This window comes from Microtus pennsylvanicus, chromosome 4 (assembly GCF_037038515.1).
Source record: "Microtus pennsylvanicus isolate mMicPen1 chromosome 4, mMicPen1.hap1, whole genome shotgun sequence".
NCBI classification, from domain to species: domain Eukaryota; kingdom Metazoa; phylum Chordata; class Mammalia; order Rodentia; family Cricetidae; genus Microtus; species Microtus pennsylvanicus.
This window is the reverse complement of record NC_134582.1, coordinates 37,036,303-37,060,936: the sequence shown is the minus strand read 5'-3', so window position 1 is coordinate 37,060,936 and position 24,634 is coordinate 37,036,303. Positions and strand designations below refer to the sequence as shown.

The 24,634-nt window shown below is 44.2% G+C and overlaps 1 protein-coding gene across 1 annotated transcript; it reads right to left on the bottom strand.

Moving 5' to 3' along the window:
- Positions 1-731: 731 nt before the first annotated feature.
- Ticam2 (TIR domain containing adaptor molecule 2) lies at positions 732-22,847 on the bottom strand. Its single transcript, XM_075968707.1, has 2 exons — positions 22,507-22,847; positions 732-7,008 (listed from the first exon to the last, which is right to left on the bottom strand). The coding sequence occupies exon 2, from the start codon at positions 6,948-6,950 to the stop codon at positions 6,255-6,257; it is 696 nt and encodes a 231-aa protein (XP_075824822.1). The 5' UTR covers positions 6,951-7,008; positions 22,507-22,847; the 3' UTR covers positions 732-6,254.
- Positions 22,848-24,634: the final 1,787 nt, after the last annotated feature.

Sequence of the window (24,634 nt, the reverse complement as noted above, 5' to 3'; positions counted from 1 at the left end):
AATAAATAAAAAAAAGATACTTCTTTAATTCAAACTCAATATGCTGATTGGTAGGGGGAGTTACCAAATACAACTTGTATGTGTGTGTGAGTGTATGTGTGAAAACTGTCCTTAGCCAAGTATTAATGGTCAAAACTTAATCAACTCTTCGCTCGGCCCTCATAAGAAGCACCAGGCTCATGGGCAACATTAGCTCTGTGCTCGCTCATGGGCTTAAGGACATCAAGTACTTGGCGGCTTTGACATTTCTTTCCTCTTTGCTCTTTGGCCTATCCTGAGGAAGGCATGGCCATGTGCTGTAACGGTGTAATAGGTGACCTGCAACTGTGAAGAGAAGGAAAAGCCGCAGAGGCTGCACTGACTGCCAAAGTCAACACGCTGGATCCCCCTCCCAGTAAGACCGCGGCAACAGTTTCCTCCACGCCCCATGGCAAGCCCCATGCAGTCACAGATGGCCTGGTTTCACCCAAAGCTGGACATGCTTAGCCTAGTGCAGAAGTTTAGCATGTCGTTCCTCTACCCACGTGAAGATTTTTGTTGTTTTTACCTTCAGCTCTTGGTCTCAGTTCAGTCTCTTCCCCACAACGAGTATCTTTCATCTCTTCCCCCCCAGAGTCCTCTGTCAGGCAGAGATATGACTTGGCAAGATCTTGACATCTTGACTACAGGTAAACTTTGTATTTGTGTCTTAAGTACCTTTGGGTTGCTGTGATAAAACACCACAACACAGGTTGCTTGGGGAAGAAAGTGTTTATTTTGGCTGATGGTTCCAGAGGATTAGGGTTCCTGAGGGCAGAGAAGAGGCATGGTGGCTTGAGCAGGAAACAGAGAGCTTACATCTTCAAGCTGTGAGCACGAAGCCGAGAAAAATCCAACTGGAAATGGTAATGAGCCTTTACATTCTCAAAGCCCCTTCCAGTGACATACTTTCTATAACAAGGCCACGTGTCCCAAACCTCCCCAAACAGTGCTATCAGCTAGGGACCAAGTATTCAAATGGCTAAGAATATGGGGGATATTTCTTACTTAAACCAAGACAACTTGCTACCAGGAGACACAAGCATTGTGCTTTTGCAGGTTTGAAAGAATGGGCACTACCAACACCAACGAGGCTTGGAGCTTTGACTTGGAGCTGTAGTGAGATGACTCAAAGGCTCAAGGGAACTGTTTCTGAAGATAGCAGCAAGATGCCCCATGAACTCAGGAGGGTCCAGCTTCACCCCAAGGCCTTGGGGTTTGCAAAGGCAAAGTCAAGGGCTAAGGTAAACCTCATTGTCTGGCCATGGGAACACCCAGCATGCAGTTGGTAAACTGGAAGATAAGTCAGATAGGAGAACAACAAGGGGCAACGGGCATCCATGACTGTTCCTCCTACCTACCACCCCCTCAAGGGAGATAGCCCAACTTCCACCCATTCCTAAATGAGACAACTTCTCTGGGCTGAGCACCATAAAAGGCTAAATCAAATGGATTGTAGCCCATCTCCCCAAATGCAAATGCGTGCAGAATGAATCCACAAAATCCAGCTGAAGGCATCCTTCCTGAGCTACTCTTCCCCCAGATGGGTTCAAGATGAGTACTCCTGTACTCCAGTCCTCTGCTTTCCTAGTTTACGGCCCAACTGTCCCAATTCTTTAGATGCGTGGAACCCTGCTGAGGCACCATCTTTGCCACCAGCAGCTTTCTCCATGCAAAATCCCCCCACTAGTTAACAGCTGCACACCCCTGGCAGATCAGGGGGCTCCTCCCTCGCCAGTGCAGCTATACACACTTCACTCGCAAATACCCAGCTATACACACTTCACTCGCAAATACCCAGCTATACACACTTCACTCGCAAATACCCAGCTATACATACTTCACTCGCAACTACCCAGCTATACATACTTCACTCACAAATACCCAGCTATACATACTTCACTCGCAAATACCCAGCTATACATACTTCACTCGCAAATACCCAGCTATACATACTTCACTCGCAAATACCCAGCTATACATACTTCACTCGCAAATACCCAGCTATACATACTTCACTCGCAAATACCCAGCTATACATACTTCCCTTGCAAATACCCAGCAGCTTCTCTTTTGTTTGAAACCTGTTCCTCACAAGAAGCAATGGTTCTAAGAGTAGGGTTGTGGGAAGGATCAAGAACATTCGTTCCCTCTTCCCCATCCCATGCTGTGGGTTAAAAGTGCTAAACAATGGTCGTGCTAATAGCCAAGATATGGTGTGTGTGTGTGAGTGTGTGTGTGTGTGTGTGTATGCGCGTGCATGCGCGTGTGGGTGTTGGTTAGTTTTGGGTTTTTTTTTTGTTTGTTTGTCAACTTGACACAAGTGTTTCGTCATCTGGGAAGAGGGAACCTCAATTGAAAAATGCCTGCAGGGAAATATGTGGAGTGTTTTCTTGGTTAATGATTGATATGGGAGGGCCCAGCCCACAGGGGCAGTGCACCCTTGGGCAGGTGGTCCTGGGAGATACTAAGGAAAGAAGTTGAACATGAGAACATGAGCCTGGAGAACACAAGCAGGCATCCTCTGTGGTTCTGCTTCAGTTTCTGTCTCCAGGCTTGCGCTTTGGTTCCTGCAGATGGACTGACCTGGGAGGTGTAAGATGACTCGCTGGTTTCAGTCAGCGCTCTATTGCAGCAACAGAAAGTCAGCTAGGACAATGTGTGAGCCGCTCAACAGTCCTCAGAGTGACTCTTTCTTGTGGGTATTATCTTTATTTTTCGAGGACACTGAGATCAGCAAGGTTTATTGATGGCTGACTACATGTGTGAACACCCAAAATTCCAAAGCCAAACCTTAATCCGCAATGTGATGATGGTATTACAAGGTCAGGAGCTTGAGAGACTATTGGGAAGAGGGCTCTGCCTTCAAGAATAGGACTCGTTCCCTGACTAAATATGCTTCCAGGAGCCCGTTTCCTCTTCGTCCACGTGAGTAGGCAGTAAGAAGATACCATCTCCAGAAAACTGGTCCTTATCTTAGTGCCTTGTACTGGCTGGTTTTGTGTCAACTTGACACAAGCTAGAGTCATCAGAGAGGAAGAAGCCTCAGTTGAGGAAATGCCTTCATGAGATCCAGCTGTAAGGCATTTTTTCATCTAGTGATCAGTGGGGGAGGACCCAGCCCGTGGTGGATACTTTTTGGTCTGTTGTTTACTTTTTAAAGTTACTGTGGCAAAATGCACCTATGGAAACGTATTGTTTTAATCATTTTTTAAGTGTACAGTTTCATAGCATTGGGTCCATTCACAATATATCTAGCAAGGGCTTTACCAGAACTTCCCCATTACTCCAAACCAACCTCTTCAGCTATTGAAAAATTAGCATCCTGCCGGGCGATGGTGGCACACGCCTTTAATCCCAGCACTTGGGGGGCAGAGGCAGGTGGATCTCTGTGAGTTCGAGACCAGCCTGGTCTACAGAGCTAGTTCCAGGACAAGCTCCAAAGCCACAGAGAAACCCTGTCTCGAAAAAAAAATTAGCATCCTATTTCTCCCGCTACAGTCTCTGTCTCTATGAATTTATCACATATATGTAAAAGCATGTGATATTTTCTTTTTAAATATATTGTTCATTTATGTTTTAGCACATGTCAGAATTTCACTATTTTTCAAGGCTGTATAATATTCCACTGCAGGAAAGACCCTAGGTCTTGAGTGACCTCATTAAGCCACCGCATCTTCTAGGATGCCTAGAAGTGAGATAAACTATCCTTCTTTCCTTCCTTCCTTCCTTCCTTCCTTCCTTCCTTCCTTCCTTCCTTCCTTCCTTCCTTCTTTTTAGTTTTTCAAGACAGAGTTTCTGTGTAACTGTTTTTTTGGAACTTGCTCTATAGACCAAACTGGCCTTGAACTCACTAAGATCTGCCTGCCTCTGCCTCCCAAGTGCTAGGACTAAAGGCATGCACCACCACACCTGGCAATACACTATACTTCTTCTTTACTTCTTTACTTCTATACTTCGTGAAGAATTGTTTGTTCAGGCATAGCTCACATCCTTCTACAGCAGCTCCCAGGCGGGTGGCACAGAGTACCCCGGACAACTTGCTGGCATGTGGCAGAATTTCTCCAAATCATTGATGCGTATATCTAAAGCCATGTATGTGTGCATTAACACAGACCCATAAGGCCCACGTCTCTGCCTCCTTTTATCATTAGTTATTTTGATAACCATTTCTTGCTCATTTTAACACTTATAATTACTTAGTACCTAACATTTAGTTCTTCATAAAAACAAAAACAAAACAACAACAACAACAAAAAGTCTGCCAAGCTCTAGGTTGCCTGGAACATCGTGCCATGCTCTCTCAGGAACATAGATTGATGTTTCTCAGAATACTTTTCTACCGTCTTCACTGGAGATGAAAAAGAAGAACAACATTTGTTAAGAAATGCCACCCAGCCTCAGTTCCAGTTTGGCAGGCATGTGAAGGGTGGGTGGTTAATGTCTTATTATTATATGGCACTTGTGAAATTGAAAGCATTACAGCTTTCAATAATAATGAAGGGATACTTACCAAAACTGAAAAAGACACAATGAATAGTGAGTTACCCTGGCAAAGAAAGTTGAGAAAAATGCCATGAAGGCAATCACCTTCTCTGGGAAGCAGACAGGAGGTCTGACTGATCTGCAGGCTCCTTGTGGGGCACAGTGGCTATAAAGAAGTGAGCGGTGACAGTTGGGAATCCAGGGAGGTGAGGACCAGGAGACACATGAACTGGGAGGAATGCCTTTGTTTGTGGGTTCCTATAAAATATATATATATATATATATATATATATCTTTTAAAAAACCTGAGTAGCTGCATGTGGTGATGCATACCTTTAATCCCAGCACTTTCAAGGGTAGAGGCAGGTGGATCTGCGAGTTTGATGCCCAACTGGTCTACACAGCAAGTGTCAGAGCAGCTAGGGCTACATAGAGAAAGCCTGTATAAAAACAAAACCAAAAAACCTGAGTAAGCATGTATAGATTCTTTTCTGTGACTGTCATTAAAAATCAATTATGATGCAAAATATTAATTCATTGTAAGCATGCATTATGTCTTCTGCAATGATCACACTATGTAGCACCTCGTGAACATTTAAGGCTTTGCTTGTTGCTTTCTGGCTTCCAGTTTTTCCTGTCCTGGGAGCGTACAAAAGCCTTTAGAGATTCATCAATCCAACCCTTTCATTTCCTAAACAAAGGAGAATGGCTGCCCACTGGCACATTCATCCTCAGTGGCAGAGATTGGCTTGCAAGTAGGTCTCCTGGCCCCCACTGGGCACTTTCTCATTATTTGACATGACTCACCCTTAGCCACAAGCCCAGCCTGTGCTTGTTTGCCGTGCTTCGGTCTCAAATAGGCTGCAGTTCTGTGAGGGGAAGGTACAGGTCCATGTGGGCCTATTAGACCCAGAAAGGGGAGATGCTAAAAATACAGTCTCTGCACAAACACACCACACCCACACTCAGTCGGACCACCCTAGATAAGAAACATCCCCTGAATCAATCACTGTGTATGAGGGACGTTTCTAAGGGTTCACATACGAGGTTATTGATTTCAGAGGCAAACAGCTAGAGAATCGCATGCTTTTTACAAGCTCTGTGAATAAAACCCTGGTTACAGATGGGAACTGGGAGGTCAGGGGACATCTCCACACAGTCCCTAGTACCACACTCTCAGAATGATTGCTAATTCATGGTGGAACCTGGTTCCAGACTCCAGCACAAACAAAACCACAGAGGGTTGGATTATTATCAAAAGCCCTACCATTCTGACATCTACTTGTGATCTACTACGTGTGTGCGTCCACACGGCACATGTCCCAATCTGGCCATCCGTGTTTCTGCTTGACAGCACCAGGATGCTATGTGGTACCATTCCTGAGAGAAATAGCAATGAGGTGGTTGGGCCTCTCACGATCAGAGCCATTTTGTTCATGTCTTTTGAGGACTTTTAATACCGTAGTTTGGAAATGTCTGTCATACATACCTGTTCACAGTAACGTAAGAAATGAGTTAAGAATATTCATAAACTGTGGAAACTTTAAAAAAGTGCTAGAAACTGACAGCCTGGAGTTTATCATCAGAAAGTACCACAGCCCCAAGCCTGCAGAAATGTAGCTTTCCTGTGCTCCACAGAGTTCTTGAAAGCAGCCCCACTCATAGAGAAGCATTGCCTAGACACTGCTTTCTCAAGTGAAGATGAATCATTTTGTTTACAAAACAGGAGCCAGCCGGGTGTCTGCTTCGTCTCAGGCAACGAACTGTCCCCGTAGCGGGTTCCGCGTCTCTTTCCATACCGTTCGCTGCCTCTCGTACACGGACTCCTGGAAAATCCTCTCCACTTGGGTAGAAAAGCCTCGGCTTTCTTCCTCTAAGGCGTTGATGGTCTGTAGCGCCAAGGGAGTCCTTTCCCGAGGGAGGGGGCTGTTCAGGGGCCGCATGGGAATGACCGAGTTGTACTTGTGCTGCCTGTTCACAGAGTTCATCAGGGAGGTGTAGAACTGGAAGTTACACCAGGTGTCTTGTAGGAAGTTTTCAGTCAGTAACAAGATGGTCCACGCAGACCCATTTACAGCATCGTCTAGATTCTGCAAATGCAGCCTGCCACACGGCATCTCGGCAAAAATGATCCCCGGCCTGATACCAAAGTCATTTTGCAGCAGATCCTGGACCCTGAGGGCCTCATCAATGTCGTCCTCTGCATGCAGGATCACAAATTTGAGGAAGGCTTCTTCTTCAGCTTCCTCCTCAGGCATCTCTCCTTTTGCCTCAGCCCCCTCCTGCTCTCCTGTTGGCGGCTCTGTTCCATTGCTGTGCTCCACAAAACCATGCAAGGACACATCCTTAGAATCCTCCGATTCATGGCAGTCTGGAGCTGCATCCTCACTGTGTCTCTTGTGCCAAGAAAGAGGACAGTGATCTAGTTTAGACTTCCCAGCTCCCATGGCAGGCACGTGGAGCAGAAGAGGGAGCTTTACTTGAGACTCAGCATTTCTTCTCAATCTAAAAAGGGAATAACAAAACAGAATATTATATGTTTAATCAAAATATTAAAAAAAACATTTTGTTCAAACTGAAAAAAACTAAAAATAGACAAACACTGTAACATAAAGGCCTAAGAAAGAAACAACAGCCAATCAAGAAACCAAACTATCAGGCTTTTGTGAGTTTCACTAGGGCTGCCAGAGACAAGAGAAACATTTTGGTAACAAACAGATACAAATGAGGAAAATATCCCACAGATGACTGACAGTTGCTCTGCTGAGTCAGCACCAAGGGATCTGAAATGACCGTGTTCAGGATTCACTGAATTTCCGTGGCGGTGGACGTGATAGAGAAGAAATTAGGCTACACAAAACCATCTTTCCCCAGGTAGTCTTCAGAATGCTAGAGAAGAAATATTCACCCGAGGAAAGTTAATAGCCCAGTTTGTGTCAAAATCTAGGGACTAAGATCTGCGGCTTTCTCGAGTAAAGCCAACCGAGGATGAATTCCCATTTATTCTTTTGTGATCTGAGATTCTGGAATTAGAAGAATTAGACCAGCTGCAAAAGAAGCGTGACCCATGTGAGTGGGATTTAAATCATTCCAGAAGATGTTGGCAAGGTTAACTTCAAGGGAGAATCTTTCATCAAAAGACAATTTAGACTACACAAATACTACTTTCATATTTTCAAATATAAGCTACGGGATATATAATCTATTATTTATGCTCAAAGACCAGATTCGAAAATAAAGTAGGCTTTTGAGCCTGTGCTTTTCCTAGCTTGCACACGTTCTTGGTGCCGTCTTTCTCTTTCTTAATGACTTTCTCTGTTTCTGTTCATACCATCATATATGTGTATACAGCCATCTGCAATGACCTAAATAACACAATGGCAAGGTTCCATATAATTCAGATTTAGAAGAAGTGGTGACACTGTTGGAAAAACACACCTGGAATATTATTCTCGTACGTGGAGAGGACAAAATCCCTTGCTGCTGCCTCAGGTTAGTGAAGGAATTGATAGTCCCTGCTTGTCACGTGTGGTATTTGTTCTTTAAGGCTGGCTCCAAGGTGCTAGTTGACCAAGAGGCAGTCTAAAGTGCCACTCTAAAATGTAGTCCGCGTGCATTGGAAGTAATAAAACCCAATTAATTTGCCATTCTTCATTGGCTAGGACTCACTGCTGCCTTTTGTTACTGGGGAGGGTCTCATGAGGTCACTACTCACCGTGTGTGTCTGTGTTTAGTCTGGCTCACCCTTTAAAAAAAGACAGTGATTCTCGGACATATACCCAAAGGGTACTTTATCCCACCATAGCAACAACTGCTTAGTCGTGTTCCTTGCTGCTTTATTCACAACCACAAGAAATTAGAAAGAACCTACATGTCCCTCAAGAGATGAGTGGATGAAGAAAATATGGTGCATTTATACAATGGAATATTACTCAGCCATCAAAAAATTAAAACATTAAATTTGCAAGTAAATGGATAGAACTAGAAAAAATTATCCCGAGTAAGTTAACCCAGACCCAGAAAGACAAATGTAAATATTCACTTATATGTGGAGATAGTCAATAAGTCAATGGTAAGAAGGTATAATCCATAGAACCACATCCGTTAGGTATAGAGTGAGTGGGTGCAGATAGGTGTCCCCAGGACAGGGGAGTAGTATATTTATGAATGGATGGATGGGAGACTGGAACGGAAGGATCAAGAGGGGAAGGAGAGCGAGGAGGATGAGGGAGGGAATATGGAGCGACACCTAAAATTAACAGCCATTTGAGGAAGAGTGTGGAAACCTAATACAACAGAAGCTTCCTAAAATATATACACAAATGAAGGCGAGCTAAATGAAGGAGCCAAATAATGGGGGAGACAGATCTCCAACTTGCCATCTCTTGTCACCAATGAAGCTTTCGTTTCCAGGATTGGATTATATCTAATTGAACTGTTGGCCATAGGGGTCCCATGGGAACCCCCCAAACAACCCAGGCTATTGCCAAGACTATAGGTTGCTCTCCACAAATTGATAGCATTACTAAAGACACCACCTATACAACTCATTGAACATCGAGAAATGGGGTTGGTACCTTCACCCCTATGTTCTAGTGTCTTTGGTACAGCAAAATACTTTGCTGATGGCGGAAGATACAAAATAATCCCACAGTAGTTCAGAATTATGTATAATAAAGGGTTATTTATTTAGGGGAGACTCACAGATCACTGTTCTAGATCACAGTCCTCTACACGAATGGGGAACAGGAACCGAATCTAATAGCTGGAAGCAAGAACCGGAAGCAAGAGAGTGAGCGCACACTTTACAGCTGCATTTATAATATAAGAGACCACACCCAAGTGTGCTGATATCTTAAAGGCTATTGGCTGAAGGAGCTGAAGGAGCTCCCACAGTAGTCTGCCTGCTGCCAAAGGAGATATATAAAACACCAAGCCAGACACTAATATGCTAGTGCAATGGTGGCAAAAAGTTTGTGTGAGTAACCAACCAATATCTGATTCAACTCAAGGCTTACTCCATAAAATGCAACCCATACACAACAATGCTTGGGTGACCTAGAACCTGAGGCTAGGTAGCCCAGGGACCTAGGGTAAAATCAAATATGACAGTTCTATAAATAAGTAACTACATAAATACTAATAAAATGATTCCTAATGACATTTTGAAATACTAATAGATCAGAGCAGAGGTTCTCAACCTTCCTAATGCTGTGACCCTCTAATACAGTTCATGTTTTGGTGACCCCCACAACCATAAAATTATTTTTCTTGCTACTTTATAACTATAATTTTTCTACTGTTATGAATCATAATGTAAATATATGATCTTCAGATAGTCTTAGGAAACCCCTGTGGTAGGGTCATTAGATCCCTCAAAGGGGTCACCATCCACTGGTTGAGAATGAATGATCTTGTTCAGCCTCCATCAAAAAGGCTTCCTTCTACAGCAGATGGGAACAAATTCAGAGACCCACAACCAGACATCATACAGAGAATGAGAGACCTAGGAACACTCACCCTCAAATGTGATGGCTCTGTCAATCCCTCCCCTCAGGGTTCAAAGAACCCTCTGGAAGAGGAGGCAGGAAGAGGACCTGAAAAAAGTGGAAGAGAAAGAGAGGAAGGAGGACACTAAGAAAACAAGGCCCGCTAAATCAATGACCAACACACATATGAACTCACAGAGACTGAAGCAGCATGCACAAGGACTACATGGCAGAGGGAGGGGCAGTCTGCTCTAACTGATTTCACAGGATCACAAGAGAAGGCAGAGAGGGGCAGCCTGCTCTAACTGATGTCACAGGATCTGTTACCGATTAATTTAAGATGTGTTACATTCATTTATTCTGTAAAACATTTGTTTAATGATGCAAAGATGTGTTGCTTTTTTTTTATGTTGCTTTTGTTTAACTCTGTGGAGCTGGGTTACTTTGCCTGTCTAAAACTCCTTATAGTCTAATAAAGAGCTGAACAGCCAATAACAAGGCAGGAGAGGGATAGGCAGAGTTGGCAGACAGAATAAATAGAAGAAATCTGGGGAAGGGGGACGGAGGAGTGAGAAAAGGAGGAGAGGAGGACGTGAGGGGCCTGCTACCCAGCTACACAGAAGGTCCAGAGTAAGAAGTAAAGAAAGGTGTATAGGATAATGATAAAAGCCCAGAGGCAAGAGGTAGATGGGATAACTTAAGAAAAGCTGGCTAGAAACAAGTCAAGCTAAGGCCTGGCATTGGTAAGTAAGAACAAGCTTCCCTGTAACTATCTGGGAGCTGGGGGGTGGACCCCAGGAGTCAAAGAGTAAAAGACAACCAACAGCAGGAGACAAGCACTGAGAAATAAGGAGAGCAGAGAGAAGTGCCAAGAGAGGAGCAGACTCAGCACAGTGCAGGAGGGACGGACAGATCACTTGGGGAGAGTGCAAAAGGAAGCCAGAGAAAAGCAATATAGAAAACCTGTGTGAAGCCGGGCGGTGGTAGCGCAGGCCTTTAATCCCAGCACTCGAGAGGCAGAGGCAGGCGGATCTCTGTGAGTTCGAGACCACCCTGGTCTACAGAGCAAGTTCCAGGACAAGCTCCAAAGCTACAAAGAGAAATCCCGTCTCAAAAAACAAGCAAACAGAAAGAAACCCCGTGTGTGCGCAGGATGCAGGACAGCCTGAAGTGTCATTCCTCAGGGCCTATGCACCTCATTTTTCAGACAGAGACTTGGAGCCCAACAGTTAGGCAAGGCTGGCTGGCCACTGAGCCCCAGAGATCTGAGTTTGCTGGGATCAAAATAAACACCTCCACCCCCAACTTTAAAATAAAAAAAAAAAAGAAACATGGGTTCTGAGGATCAAAACAAGGTCCTCTTGCAAGCACTTTACTGACTGAGTTATCTGCCCATCCCAAGAAAGTTTTGTCACAAAGAAAAAAGGTTTAAAAAAATGAAGACTAGTGGAGGGGAAAGGGATAATTTATAAAGGTGTTTATCAGTAGGAAAGTGTTGAAGACATAAAGGGCAGGCAGGGATGTGACAAGCAGACAAGGAGTAGTTGGTCTTCACTAGATAAATGGGCAGAGTGGTATGGATACAATTGTGTGTGTGTGGGGGGGAGGTGGAAGGGCATTGGTGGATATCTGTAGAAGGTCTCTTCTTCTCTATTCCCAATAAGATAGGAATGGGGACCTTGCTGCACGTTGCCTCCTCTCTCATTTTGAAATGTAACAGGCAGTGCCTGTTGGGGAGAAATATCATGTCTGCATGCATGTGTGCATTCCTGCACAGCCGCAGAACGGAGGAGTCTTAGGCTTACTCTTCTTCCTAGAAGATGTCTGCATGCAGGTCAGAGCACCAGGGCTGCTCTTTCTGCAGAAATTTCCCAGGAGGTCCCTCTCAGGTGTTCCAGCTGCAAGCCACCCCGTCTGGCCCATGACTAAAGATGGAAAGAAACATCAGTGTGCACATCCCCCTTCTTGCTAAGCTTAGTCTCCCCATTCCGCTCTTTGTAATGATTAATTTCATGTGTTGGCTCCCTAGGCCATTGTAGCCAGGGATTTGGCCAGTGTAAATCCATGAAGGTGATTAACATTTAAATCAGTAAAGCTGGAGTGAATGGGGTTAGCCTTAGTAATGCAGATGGGCCACATCCCATCAGCTGGATGTTCAGAGGAAGGATTCTGCCCGGAGAAGGCAACACAGTCTTTAGAGTCAAGAATGTATCAACTTACTGTTGCTATTCTTGGTTGTTATTATTTTGTTGTTTTTCCAGACTTGAGATCGAACCTAGCACCAAATACTGGCTAGGGGGGCACCTTACCACTGAGATACACCCACAACCCCAGGAATGCGCTCTCAATTCTCAATCTGGTTCACCCTACTTAGGCACTCCCCGTCCTGCAAGCCAATCTTTAAAATTTACCCTTCTCCTGGCCTCCAGTTATCTCATATGGGGCCCATTGTTTCGGAAGGACTTTTAATACAGTCTTCCTTGGAAGGATGGAAACATAGCTCAGCTGATAGAATGCTCACCTAAGAGTTTCTTGTCATTAAGTTTAAGTTAATCTTTTAAAAACATTTTGACCACCTAATTAGAAGGGCTCTCAAATGGTAGGAGTAAAATAATAATCTGATAAAATACATATGAACATTAAACTTTCAGTCTGTCTGTGTGTTTATCATGGGAAAAGGTTATATATTTAAATAAGTACCTTTGAAATTTAGCACATTTAAAATCTTAGTATGTCTTGTGATGTTTGAGTCGGAGAACCTTTTTTTCTTTCCTATCTAACAGCACCATCTTGTGGCAGAAATAGGTAAAGTCGATGCTTCTTGTTCAACTAATGTTTTGCTATTAATGAAAAAAAAACTGCTTTATTGTCATTTACAGGTTTTGTTGAAAAGTTATTCTACACCGAGACTTGCTGGGTTTGAAGGATGTGAAGCCAGGATGGGCAGACAGACAATCAGGACCCACTGCACTCTGCTTCATGCAGGGTCCAGATGATGGGGATGCACTCGGGAGGACTACTTACAGCAAGGAGCAAGGACCAGGAGCGCATGGGTCTCAGAACCGCTCAGGAATCAGAGGCCCAACTGTGTCGGGATCATTCTGCAGTAGATAGTTATAGGGTTCAAGTTTACACATGTGGGATACAGGGATAGAACAGAGGTAAGGGAAGGCTGGGGGAAATGATGAGCAGAGGAGACTTAAAGGTATTATGTTCAGGGGTCTGGAGAGATGGTTCAGTAATTAAGCCCACATACTGGACTTGCTGAGAAGCCAGGTTCTGCTGTGGAGTATTTAACTATGTAAAGGTGTGTTGCCTTTGTTTATGATGTGGAATTTTACTTTAACTGTGTAAAAGTGTGTTACCTTTGTTTATGGTGTGGAATTTTACTGTAACTGTGTAAAGATGTGTTACATTTGTTTATGATGTGGAATTTTACTTTAACTGTGTAAAGGTGTGTTACCTTTGTTTATGGTGTGGAATTTTACTTTAACTGTGTAAAGGTGTGTTACCTTTGTTTATGATGTGGAATTTTACTTTAACTGTGTAAAGGTGTGTTACCTTTGTTTATGGTGTGGAATTTTACTTTAACTGTGTAAAGGTGTGTTACATTTGTTTATGATGTGGAATTTTACTTTAACTGTGTAAAGGTGTGTTACATTTGTTTATGGTGTGGAATTTTACTTTAACTGTGTAAAGGTATGTTACATTTGTTTATGGTGTAGAATTTTACTGTAACTATGTAACGGTGTGTCACATTTGTTTATGATGTAATGATATGTTGCATTTGTTTTACCTTGCCTGCCTACGACACCTGATTGGTCTAATAACGAACTGACCAGCCACTAGGTAGGCAAAGAACGGATAGGTGGGGCTGGCAGGCAGAATAAATAGGAGGAGAAATCTAGGTTCAGGAAGAAGAGTGGAGAGAAGAATGAAGAGAATAAAGGAGAAAGAGAAGGAGATGCCCAGGGCCAGCCAGCCAGGCAGCTATGGGATAGGACATACAGAAAGAAAGGTGAAAAGCCCAAGGTAAAACGTAAAGAGAAAAAGGTGCTGGGCCATGGTGGGACACATGCCTTTAATACCAGCACTTGGGAGGCAAAGCAGGTGGATCTCTGAGTTCAAGGACAGCCTAGTCTACAGAGAGAGTTCCAGGACAGGCTCCAAAGAAACACAGAGAAACCCTGTCTCGGGGGAGAAAAAGTAGGGGTTGGGGGTGGAAACAGGTTAATTTAAGTTAAAAGAAACAAGCCTGAGCTAGGCCAAGCATTTAAAACTAATAGTAAGTCTCTGTGTCATGATTTGGGAGCTGATTGGTGGTACAGGGTTCAGTTCCCAGAATCCATTGGATGCTCACAACTGCCTACAACTTCAGCTCCAAAGGATTCAATACCCTCTTCTGGATCTATGGGCTCCTAGACTCAAGTACAGACATCCACACACAAAAGCTGTAGCCCAAGGCTACGTCTCAAACTGTCAGCAGAACATCCCTGTGGTACTCATTTTGGGAGGCATGGAAGACGTACATTTGAGGGATTGTGGAATCCCAATCCACAGTTTTGGAGAGCAGCTGAGGACAGGCAGTATGTGCCAGGACTAGAGTCCTTGCAAGGAAGTGTTGAGAGACCCATGTGTGAACCTGTGAAGACGAAACCTAGGCTTCAGTGGAGACCCCAGGATGTTGGTGATGGCAAAGCTGTGGGATGTCTGCCATGGAAAGCTGTGGGTATGGAGTGGAGGGGGCTCAAGAGCAAGGCTGAGTGCTGCAGGTGGCAAAGCTGGAGGAGTTAGGCTACCCAAGGCCTGGCCAATTTAATTGTGACAGTACTACCTCTATACCGGACACTGAGCTACAGGATTTGGTGTTCACCCTGCTGGGTTTTGGTTTGGTTTTTGTCTGACTATCCCTTGCTATGCTCGGATTCTTCTCTTTTGAAATGAGAATGCTAACTCTGGCAGGGGACTGGAGCGATGTCTCAGAGGTGATGAGCATACTGTTATAGCTATACAAGCATTTTATAGCATACTGTTCTTGTTATAGGACCCAGGTTCAGTTCCCGGCACACAAGTCACGGGGCTCACAACCTCCTGTAATTCCAGCTCCAGGGGCTCTGACACATTTGGCTCCCAAGAGCACCTGTAGACAACGTGTACACACCCAATACACACCCATAATTAAAAATAAAATAAACCAAGAATGTTTACTTTGTGTCATTTTATGTTAGAAGAATGAGATTTAGTTTTAAACTTTTATCAGAACTCATAATTAAGAGAATTTTGACTTTTAAAGTTTAGGAACTATTAATGAGATCTTTTGATGCTGGACTGAATTTAGTGTCCATTAACAGCTATGAGCCTACAGGGACGAAGAGTGAACAGTGACGGCTTAAAAACGATGCGCTTGCCTGTGATGTCGACAAGAAGTGAAACCATGACAGTCAGCGCCAACTGTCAACTGGTTGCATCTAGAATCACTTAGAAGCCACGCATCTCCGCATACCCACCAGAAATGATCTAGTTTAGTCTCTGGCCATGCCTGCGGGGGATTGTTTGCTTAGGTCATTGTGGTGGGAAGGCCTGGGTATTGGGGTTAGCGCCATTCCGAGTTGGGATCCTGGACTGTATAAGAAGGAGAAAGTAAACCGAGCATGCATCCATCACTTTCCGCTTCCTGATGGCACTGTGATGCAGCAAGCGATTTCAAGCTCTTCCTGCTTGGATTTTCCAGTGCTGGGGAGCAAGAAACCTGAGGTCTTCCGGGGCTTGCTAGCCAGCCAAGCTGAATCGGCTAGTCCCAGGGCGAGAGACCTTGCCTCAAAAATCAAGGTGGGCGGCCATCTTAAGGGACAATCCCATAGGTTGATCTCTGGCGCACACAATGTATGTGTATATATGTGCATGCACAACCATACCCACAGGCTCCCACATGTACTCACACAGAAACAGCAGCAATGTTTTGGTATTAAGAAAGCACCCCAAATATTCCTGCAGCCTGGGAGGACTGGTTGATAGTTACAGGAGTGGAAAAAATCTGGCTGAAGGAAGGCCTTTCATGACTCTAGGAGATCTTTGGGTACTGCTATGTCGTCCAGCTTTGATTCCTGCCTCATGTGCTACCACTCCTGCCTTAGGAGACATTTTCAAAGGTCAATGAGCTCGTCTGTATTTGAGATGTCCAATAGAGAGCAAACTTAGTGTTCTTATTTCTATAAGTCACCCCTTCCTCTGAGCCCATGAGAGACTCAAACTCTGAACGCTGTTCTGTGGGATTTCCATGAAGGCAAGACCACAAGAATAAACGCCAGTGACAGGGACCATAGCATTTCCTGGAACAGCTCACCACTACTGTTCTTTGTAGGTCAAGCCAATCACCCCTGACCCGTAATACACTGTCAGTACGTGCAAAATTGATGGGTGGATGGACCAATGGACCATTTTTTTCTTTTTAATCTGTTCAACCTCAGACATGCTTCTCTGTAGATGAAAAGTTTATATTATCTGTTTACCAAGACAGAACCCTGGAAAGAACCCTCCCCCCTCCCCCATTCTCTCCCTAGCTTCTCCCAACTAATCTTTGATTCCTACAAATATGTCTCCTAAACTTTACAAAGCTTTTTTTTTAAAATCCTTTCCATGGTATTGTCTCTATGAGGTAAAGACTCACATCCCTCCTTAGATGTCTATAAATCCCATAACTCAGCTGGCCTCATGGCCTCCACGTCTCTACCCTTTTAGGTTATTTTTAGAAACATTTTTCTACAATGGAAAATCAGAAATGAAAAATGCTATTTTTCAACTGCTTAAAGATCCCCAGATAATAACCTATACCTTTGAGGGAAAAACTCTTGTTTTCTTTGAATAATATACTAACCCTCCATGACTGCATCTCTCCTTTTCTCTGTAACATCTGCCCCTACTTTGTTAGCTTTCAAAGATATAACATCCAAAACTATTGGCAATCCCCAAACCTTCTGTTCTAGCTTCATTTCTGTTGTTGTGAGAAAATATTCCAGCAACAGGTGATTTAGAAGAGAAAGGATTTATTTGGCTTATAGTCCCAAGTTCCAACACATCTGTGGTGGTCACAGACTTTTATATTTGAATGTTTGGTTCCCAATTGTTGGAACTGTTTCGTAAGGATTAGGAGGTATGACCTTTTTGGAGGAAGCATGTCACTGGGGTGAGCTTGGAGGTTTCAGAAGCCCAGACCAGGACCAGTCTTACCTTCTTTGTCTGTGAATCAGGATGTAAGCTCTCAGCTATTGCTCCGGCACCATGCGTGCCTGCCCGCTGCCACACTCCCCGCTATGATGGTCATGGACCAATCCTCTAAGTAAGCCTGCAGTAAATGCTTTCTTTTATAAGTTGCCGTGGTCATGGTGTCTCTTCACAGCAACAGAACAGCAACCAAGACACCATCATTCAGGGAAATGGAGGCAGGAAGTCAAGCAGCTAGTCACATGACATTCACAGTCAAGAGCAAAGAGGGAACAATGCACCCTTGCTTGCTTGCTCAGTATTCAGCTAATGCTCTTTAGTTTTATAGAACCCAGAGCCCAAAGCCAAGGGATGGTGCCACTCACAATGGCTGGGTCTCCCAACATCAATTAACAATCAAGACAGTCCCCTGTAGACAACAGGCCCACCTCATTTATACAGTTTCGTAAGTTCCCAGTAAACCTAACCAGCACACCCTCGTGTGTCTTACCTGTGTTTTGCGTGTTTAGAACATATGCTCCCATTGTCTAAGAAGTAGTCTTTTCTATTTCAAGACACGGTTTAGGGCCATGTTGTCAGAAAGCATACCATGTCTGGGTTGAACTGAGTAGTGTTCCCCTGAGTTGCTGTGGTGTCCTGGTCACCTCAGCACTCTTGTAGTCCTTGCTGATTTGGGAGGCAGCTTCAAACTGCCTCAAAACCCACTCTGGCAAATGGCAATGTAAAGTGTTATTTATTCCCATGGCAGAATCCTATTAACAATGTTTATCAATTAAATTAACTCCTTCTGTAATAATTAGTTGATACAAAATAGTATATATAGGATGACCCTAGCTTTGCAATGCAAAATACAGATAAAATAGACAGGAAACACTACACCAAAGTTAGTATTGATTATCTGTGGATGTTATATATACAAGGACATATAACTATTTTTGTTCATATATATTTACACATGTGTATAAACACATAAATATTTCTCACATACATAAACACACATAAGTACATGTATTTTACAAGGATTATGCTATATGAAGAAAGGGGGCTTACTATATAAAAATATTTTCTGTTTTGTCTTCTAAAATGCAGGCCACATTAACTCAATGCCCATATAGCGTGGGTTAAGCCACCTTATATTTAACTATATTCCATCTTCTTTTTATATGTGTGCAAATTTTGCAATGGCATGGATTTGCTAACTCCCCAAAAAATCCAGTTCCCAGGCTTCTCCAGTCCTCTCCACAACTATAAATACTGCTCAGTCACCGGAATCTGGGCATCGCCACAGCGTGCAGAGGAGGCCCTAGAAAAAGCAAATGCTTAGTTACTTTAAAAACTGCCTCTGTCAAGGTTGGAGAGATGGCTCAGAGGTTAAGAGCACTAGCTGTTTTTCTAGAGGTTCTGAGTTCAATTCCCAGCAACCACATGGTGACTCATAACCATCTCTAATGAGATCTGGTGCCCCCTTCTGGTATGTAGGCATACATGCAGGCAGAACACTGATATATATGTATATATTTGTGTGTGTGTGTGTGTGTGTGTGTGTGTCTGTAGGAAGCCTTAAAGCTAGTGGTTACCCACCCATATACATATACATGTATATGTATAAAATAAATAAATAATTTAAAAAATGCCTCTGTCCGAGTACAAAAAACAAAATGAAAAATTGATTTTCATCCGCGTATCTATTTTTCTGATTTTGGGAATCTAATCTTTTAGAGTTTCTCCTCACCCCTCCCAGATTATTGCCTATTCTTTTTGATGAATTTTAAAGTTCTAGGATTATGGATGACTGGTACCGTATCCAGCTCTTTTCTTTAATTTTCTATATTCAGAAGACAAAATAAGAACTTGTATAAAAGACAAATCTCCAAAGGGGGAAAGGTGATTTACTTTTAAAAATAGAATTAATTTTAAGGCAATGGAATGTCCAAATGACAGTCAAAAGAAAGACGGCAGGGCTGGAGAGATGGCTCAGAGGTTAGGAGCATTGACTGCTCTTCAATAGGTCCTGAGTTCAATTCCCAGCAGCCACATGGTGACTCACAACGATCTATAATGAGATCTGGTGCCCTCTTCTGGCCAGCAGGCAAACATGCAAACAGAACACCGTATACATAAAACAAATCTTAAAAAAAAAAGAAAGATGTAACCCAGACCCAGAAAGACAATTATCACATGTACTCACTCATAAAGCAAAGAAAACCAGCCTACAAATCACAATCCCAGAGAACCTAGACAACAATGAGGACAGTAAGAGAGACATACATAGATCTAATCGGCATGGGAAGTAGAAAAAGACATGATCTCCTGAGTAAATTGGGAGCATGGGGACCTTGGGAGAGGATTGAAGGGGAGGGGAGAAGCAGGGAGGGGAGCAGAGAAAAATATAGAACTCAATAAAAATAAAAATCAATAAAAATAAAAAAATAAAAAGAAAGATGGCTGTACAGTTTTAACATCAGCAGCAGGCAGATGGTTTAGATATCACAGTTTCACAGGACACAGCAGTCTCTGTTTACTGGGGGTTGCTTTCCTTCAGTTTCAGTTTCATGGGTTTAACCACAATCCAAAACTACTAAATGGAAAAGTCCAGAAATGTGTAATTCTTGTTTTAGTTTCTTACTAGTCTAAGCCGTGTCCCACCTGGACCTGAGTCATCCTTCTGTCTGGTAATATCCACACTGTATTCTGTTTGTCCGGCAGTCACTGTGTAGAATATCAGATAACTGTCAGAGTAGTACAGGGTGAGTATCCAAGTAACCCTTATTTTGGCAATTTTATTACAGTATATGCCTATTACAGTTCTATTTTGTCAGTTACTAATTTCTAGCTATGCTTAATTGATAAATTAAGCCATCCTATAGGTACATGCATGAAGAAACCCTTACTTTTCATACGGTTTTCAGGAACCCCCTGGATTGAGCGGATAAAGGCCGGCTGCTGTACTAGCTTCAGTACCTAGCACCCCACTCGCAGGGCAGTGGCAGAGGGTCTGGTTATACCAGGGCAGAGCTCAACTGCACGTGAGAAGGAAGAGGGGAGCGAAGAGTCAGAGGGAGTAGCAGTCACTGTGGCAGAGAGGGAAGGCAGAAGAGATCAGAAAGTCGGGGGTAGGATCCCAGGCTTTAAAGCCACTGTTAAAGTTGTTTGTTTTGCTTTTTAATCATTCTGATGAGAAGCTACCAGAGGGTTTTGAAGAGAATAAAAGTTGACATTAAAAATAAATAAATAAATAAATCACTGCTTTTTAGAGGCTGGCTCTAGAGAAGCCAGGGCAGAAACGTCTCCTATGGCTTAGCTTGAGAGGGAGAAGGCAGTCAGGTGCAGACCACGGAGTTTGCTGGAGGCTTGAATCTCAGCTGAAATGAAGACAGCAAGCCTGGGGTGCTCATGCATACCTTCAGTCCCAGCACACAGGAGACTGGAGACAGAGACAGATGGATCTCTCTGAGTTTGAGGCCAGCCTGGTCTACACAGTGAGTTCTAAGACAGCCCCAGCCTACATAGCAAGATCCTGTCTCAAACAGCAACAACAAAACCCAACCAACCAACCAAAGGCCAGAATGATTCCTAGAGCTGGGGCCGTAGCTCAGAGGTGGAGCACTTGCCGGTCATGCACAAGGCTCAGTCCCCAGGGCCGGCAGAAAATAACAGTTCCCGGATTGTGACCCGCATGGACGGCAACAGTGTTCACTGAGATACGGAAGATCACTAACAGCAAGCAAATGAGAGGCTGAGTGCGTTGTGTGTGACATCAATAGTTCTGTTTGCATATACGAAATTAAAACATCTATTGGATTGCTAGTTGGACACGTCAATAAAGAGCTGGATGTAGGCTTGCAAACTGGAGAAGTAAAGCTAGAGATTATAATTTGTAAGCCATCATTGTATAGATGTTACATATAGTCAGGGACTAATGGTTCCCGGTGGAACTCATCTGGGGAGAATATATCACTAAGAAAGAGATAGCCAAGACCTGGGCTCTGGGACATTCTTTAGTCACTGAGAAGCCTCAGTGACCAATGGGGTGGGAACACAGCAGAAACCAAGAAGCTGCAAGTCTAAGGAAGAAAGCAGACCACTGAGGAGGCACGCGCCTATGACAATGGCGACTGACTGGTCAGGGAAGACGAGAACTGAGAACTGTGCACAGACACCAGCTTTCACAAGACTGTCCCTGATGTCACCCAGAGCCAGCAAGGGGAAAAGGAGGAGGAGAAAAAAAAATAGAAGTAGGAACACAGGCCCAGAGGCAAGCCTTTCAAAGAGGCTACTTATAAAGGGGAGCCAGGATATGGGGACATTTGGCCTGGGGGGTATTATTTAAAGGTGGTATTCAACATTACACACTTGCTAAATTGATGACTAAAAAAAAAAACCCACCAATGAGGAGCAAAGGAGATGTGATTGTACGACAGGAACGTGGTTTGTAGGGGGCTGGAGTGATGGTTCAAAGGTTAAGAGCATTGCCTGCTCTTCCAAAGGTCCTGAGTTCAATTCCCAGCAACCACATGGTGGCTCACAACCATTTGTAATGGGGTCTGGTGCCCCCATTACATACATACACACAGACAGAATATTGTATACATAATAAATAAATATTTTAAAAAAAGAAACGTGGTTTGTACTTCAAGCCCCATATAGTAACAATGACTTTGCCTCAAATATAACTCATTATTCTTTACGTGCTCATCTGTTCTCCAATAGAAATGATAGACAATGGAGCTAACTCCGAATATGTCCATGACACTGCTAAAATGTTACATCAGTAAGGATCATATTTTAAAATACTTTTTAGAAGTTTATTGTTCTACAGAACTTGAGTGGTTCTAACTAATGCAATATTGAAACCAGCTCAAATGACCTCCATTCAAATTAGCCCTGGAAAAGCAGAAGAATAAAAAGCCTCACCCACAAATCTTTCTGCATTGGCTCTGCGTGGCTGGCTGAAACAGCACAGAGCTCTTAAAAGTCACGTAAGCCGCTGGGCTATTTGCTCATGGTCCTGGGTGTCTTTCAAAAATCTGTTGCCAGCACTCCAGAGGGATAGGAAGGATAGAAATTTGATGGGCTACATAGGGGTGGAGGCTAGCCTCCACTACATGTCTTAAAACAAAACCTTCCTAGTCAAAACGAAACCCAAGATTGGCAAATAGGTGCGCGGGTTTTCCCTCCAGAAAGGGGCAGCCCTCGGATGGAGGCACCGGGCCTGCCCAGCAGACATTGCGGACCGACCTGGGCAGCACGCTACTCTACTCCCAGCCGCCCGTTCCCGGAGCCCGCAACTTGCCTGGGAAGCAGGGCTGTGCGTCCACGAGGCTCTTCAGTTTTCTTCTCCCACTGAACAAGCCCTTATTGACAGGTGACTTGTCGCAGAGGTCTGAAAGTTAGGACGTGACTGCCAGAGATCTTGTTCCGAAGCTGCTGCGACTCGGCACGCCACGCCCAGTGAAGACCTGGGCTGGTCCTGGAGCCCTGGGGCGATGGGCTTCGCCTTCAGAGGTCGTGCTCTGCGGGCCTCCCGGTGTCCTGGCAGACTGGGCCACCAACGACCGAGTGGAGGGAGGATGGGGTGCACTGTCCCCAGGAGGAAGCAGATGGCCAAGGGCGGAGGAGGGGAAATGCCGTGGGGAACTGCTACCCAGGCAAATGCCGGCTTGGCTCCCTGGTTTTTGTTTTCTTCGTTTTGAATTTGTTTTCCTCCTTTTAAATTAAGTCCCAAAGTCCAGACTAGGAGAAGCCCGGAAAGGAATTCGGCTTCTATCTGTTCCTTACAGTCCAAATAAGGCCCAAGACCAACAACAACAACAACAAAACCCAACCAAACCAACCAACAAGAAGAATCTAGTAAAACTACAAACCTTCCGGAGTCCCCATACTCGAGATTTTTACCTCAGGCTCCAATATTGGACATACCTCAAAAATTCCGTTAGATCTTCTCTCTTCTGACATTTTGGTGATTTTGAGACAGGGTCTCACTATGCAGTTCTGGCTGTCCTGGAACTCACTTAGTAGGATAAATTAAAAAAAAAAACCCGATGCGACTGCTCTGAGGTACGATGGAAGAAAGTTTACTGTGGAGATATGGGAAGAGCATAGTCAGAGACAGGGACATCTGGGAGAGTCCACAGTGGACCATGAGGAGAGGGACGGGGGGGGGGGGGGGAGACCGGGACCAGGTGCAGCAGCCAAGACAGCAACAGGTAAAAGAGCGAGTAACCAAAAGATCTGGATTATATAGGAAAGAGTCTCTGGGGGAAGGGTAGGTACTGAGGGATGCTGCGAGAATCTGGCAGCCAGTTCGTTTTGATTTGTTAATAGGCACCCCAGCCATTTGTTCCAGGGTTTGAGATTTAACACAGACCAAACTGGCCTTCAATTTAGGGACTCTGGCTCTGCTGGGATTAAAGTGTGTGCGCCTCCATGCCTGGCTGACAATTTCCACTTGCTTATAGAGGAAAGGAATTTAACCAAATCCAGGGAGCCCACGGATAGCAAATTGGGCTTGGAAGCCTGTTGTCAGAGGCACACAGAGCAGACCTCCGGGTTACTCTCCTCTCTCAGCAGCCAACTGGGTGTACCACTAACCTTGGGAGCCAGTAGATAGTCCCTACTCAGACTGCTGCCCTGCCGCTCCTTAGGGCCCTGTTTTTTCTCTGGCCATTGTCTTCTCCAGGGTTGCCTGGGTGTTGCCCCACATGGTCTTTGCACTCTTCTTGCCTCTTCTCTCAGTTTCCTTTGCTTGCCCCTCTTCCTCTAGAAGCTTTAAGAATCAGTGCCCCTTTTCTTCTCTAGTAAACTATAAACTACTTATGTGTACCACTTGTGTACAATGTATAATCACATCATCAATCTAACTGTGTGCATCCAGATTAATGTTGAGTCAGTATTCTTCCTCTGGTTCTCCCGACCATTCCCAGAAATTCAGAGAACCTTGTTTGCGAAGAAGCAGCGGTAAAGCCAGCATCTCTAAGTCCCTCATGTGTGATCTCAAACTCTATTGTGGTGACTTGGACAATGTTGCAAACCTCTGCTTTTGTTCTCAGTGGAAAATTAGCCTTTGTAGCAGCATGTCCCCAGTTTTCCCTCAATGAAGGAACCAGCAAGGTTTAGTTTTATCAGTCTTTGTTGCAATTGGTTAGTTGTGAGGCTGATCATTTGTCGGGCCAGGCCATTTAGTAATCAATAGGAGGGTTAGCTCATCAAGGACACGACAAAAAGGAAAGCAGTGCCATCTGTTATGGCTAACTTCACCTTCTTCCATGCGTTCCTGCTGTAAGGTGAAGATGCTGAATGCAGGTAGCTGGAAGGTTTACCATCCTAGCAACCACAGAACTTCAATCAATAAATACTGCTCCACCTGTCTCTCCTCCGAAACATTCAAACTAATGACAGATGTAACAAACACCTACTTCCCC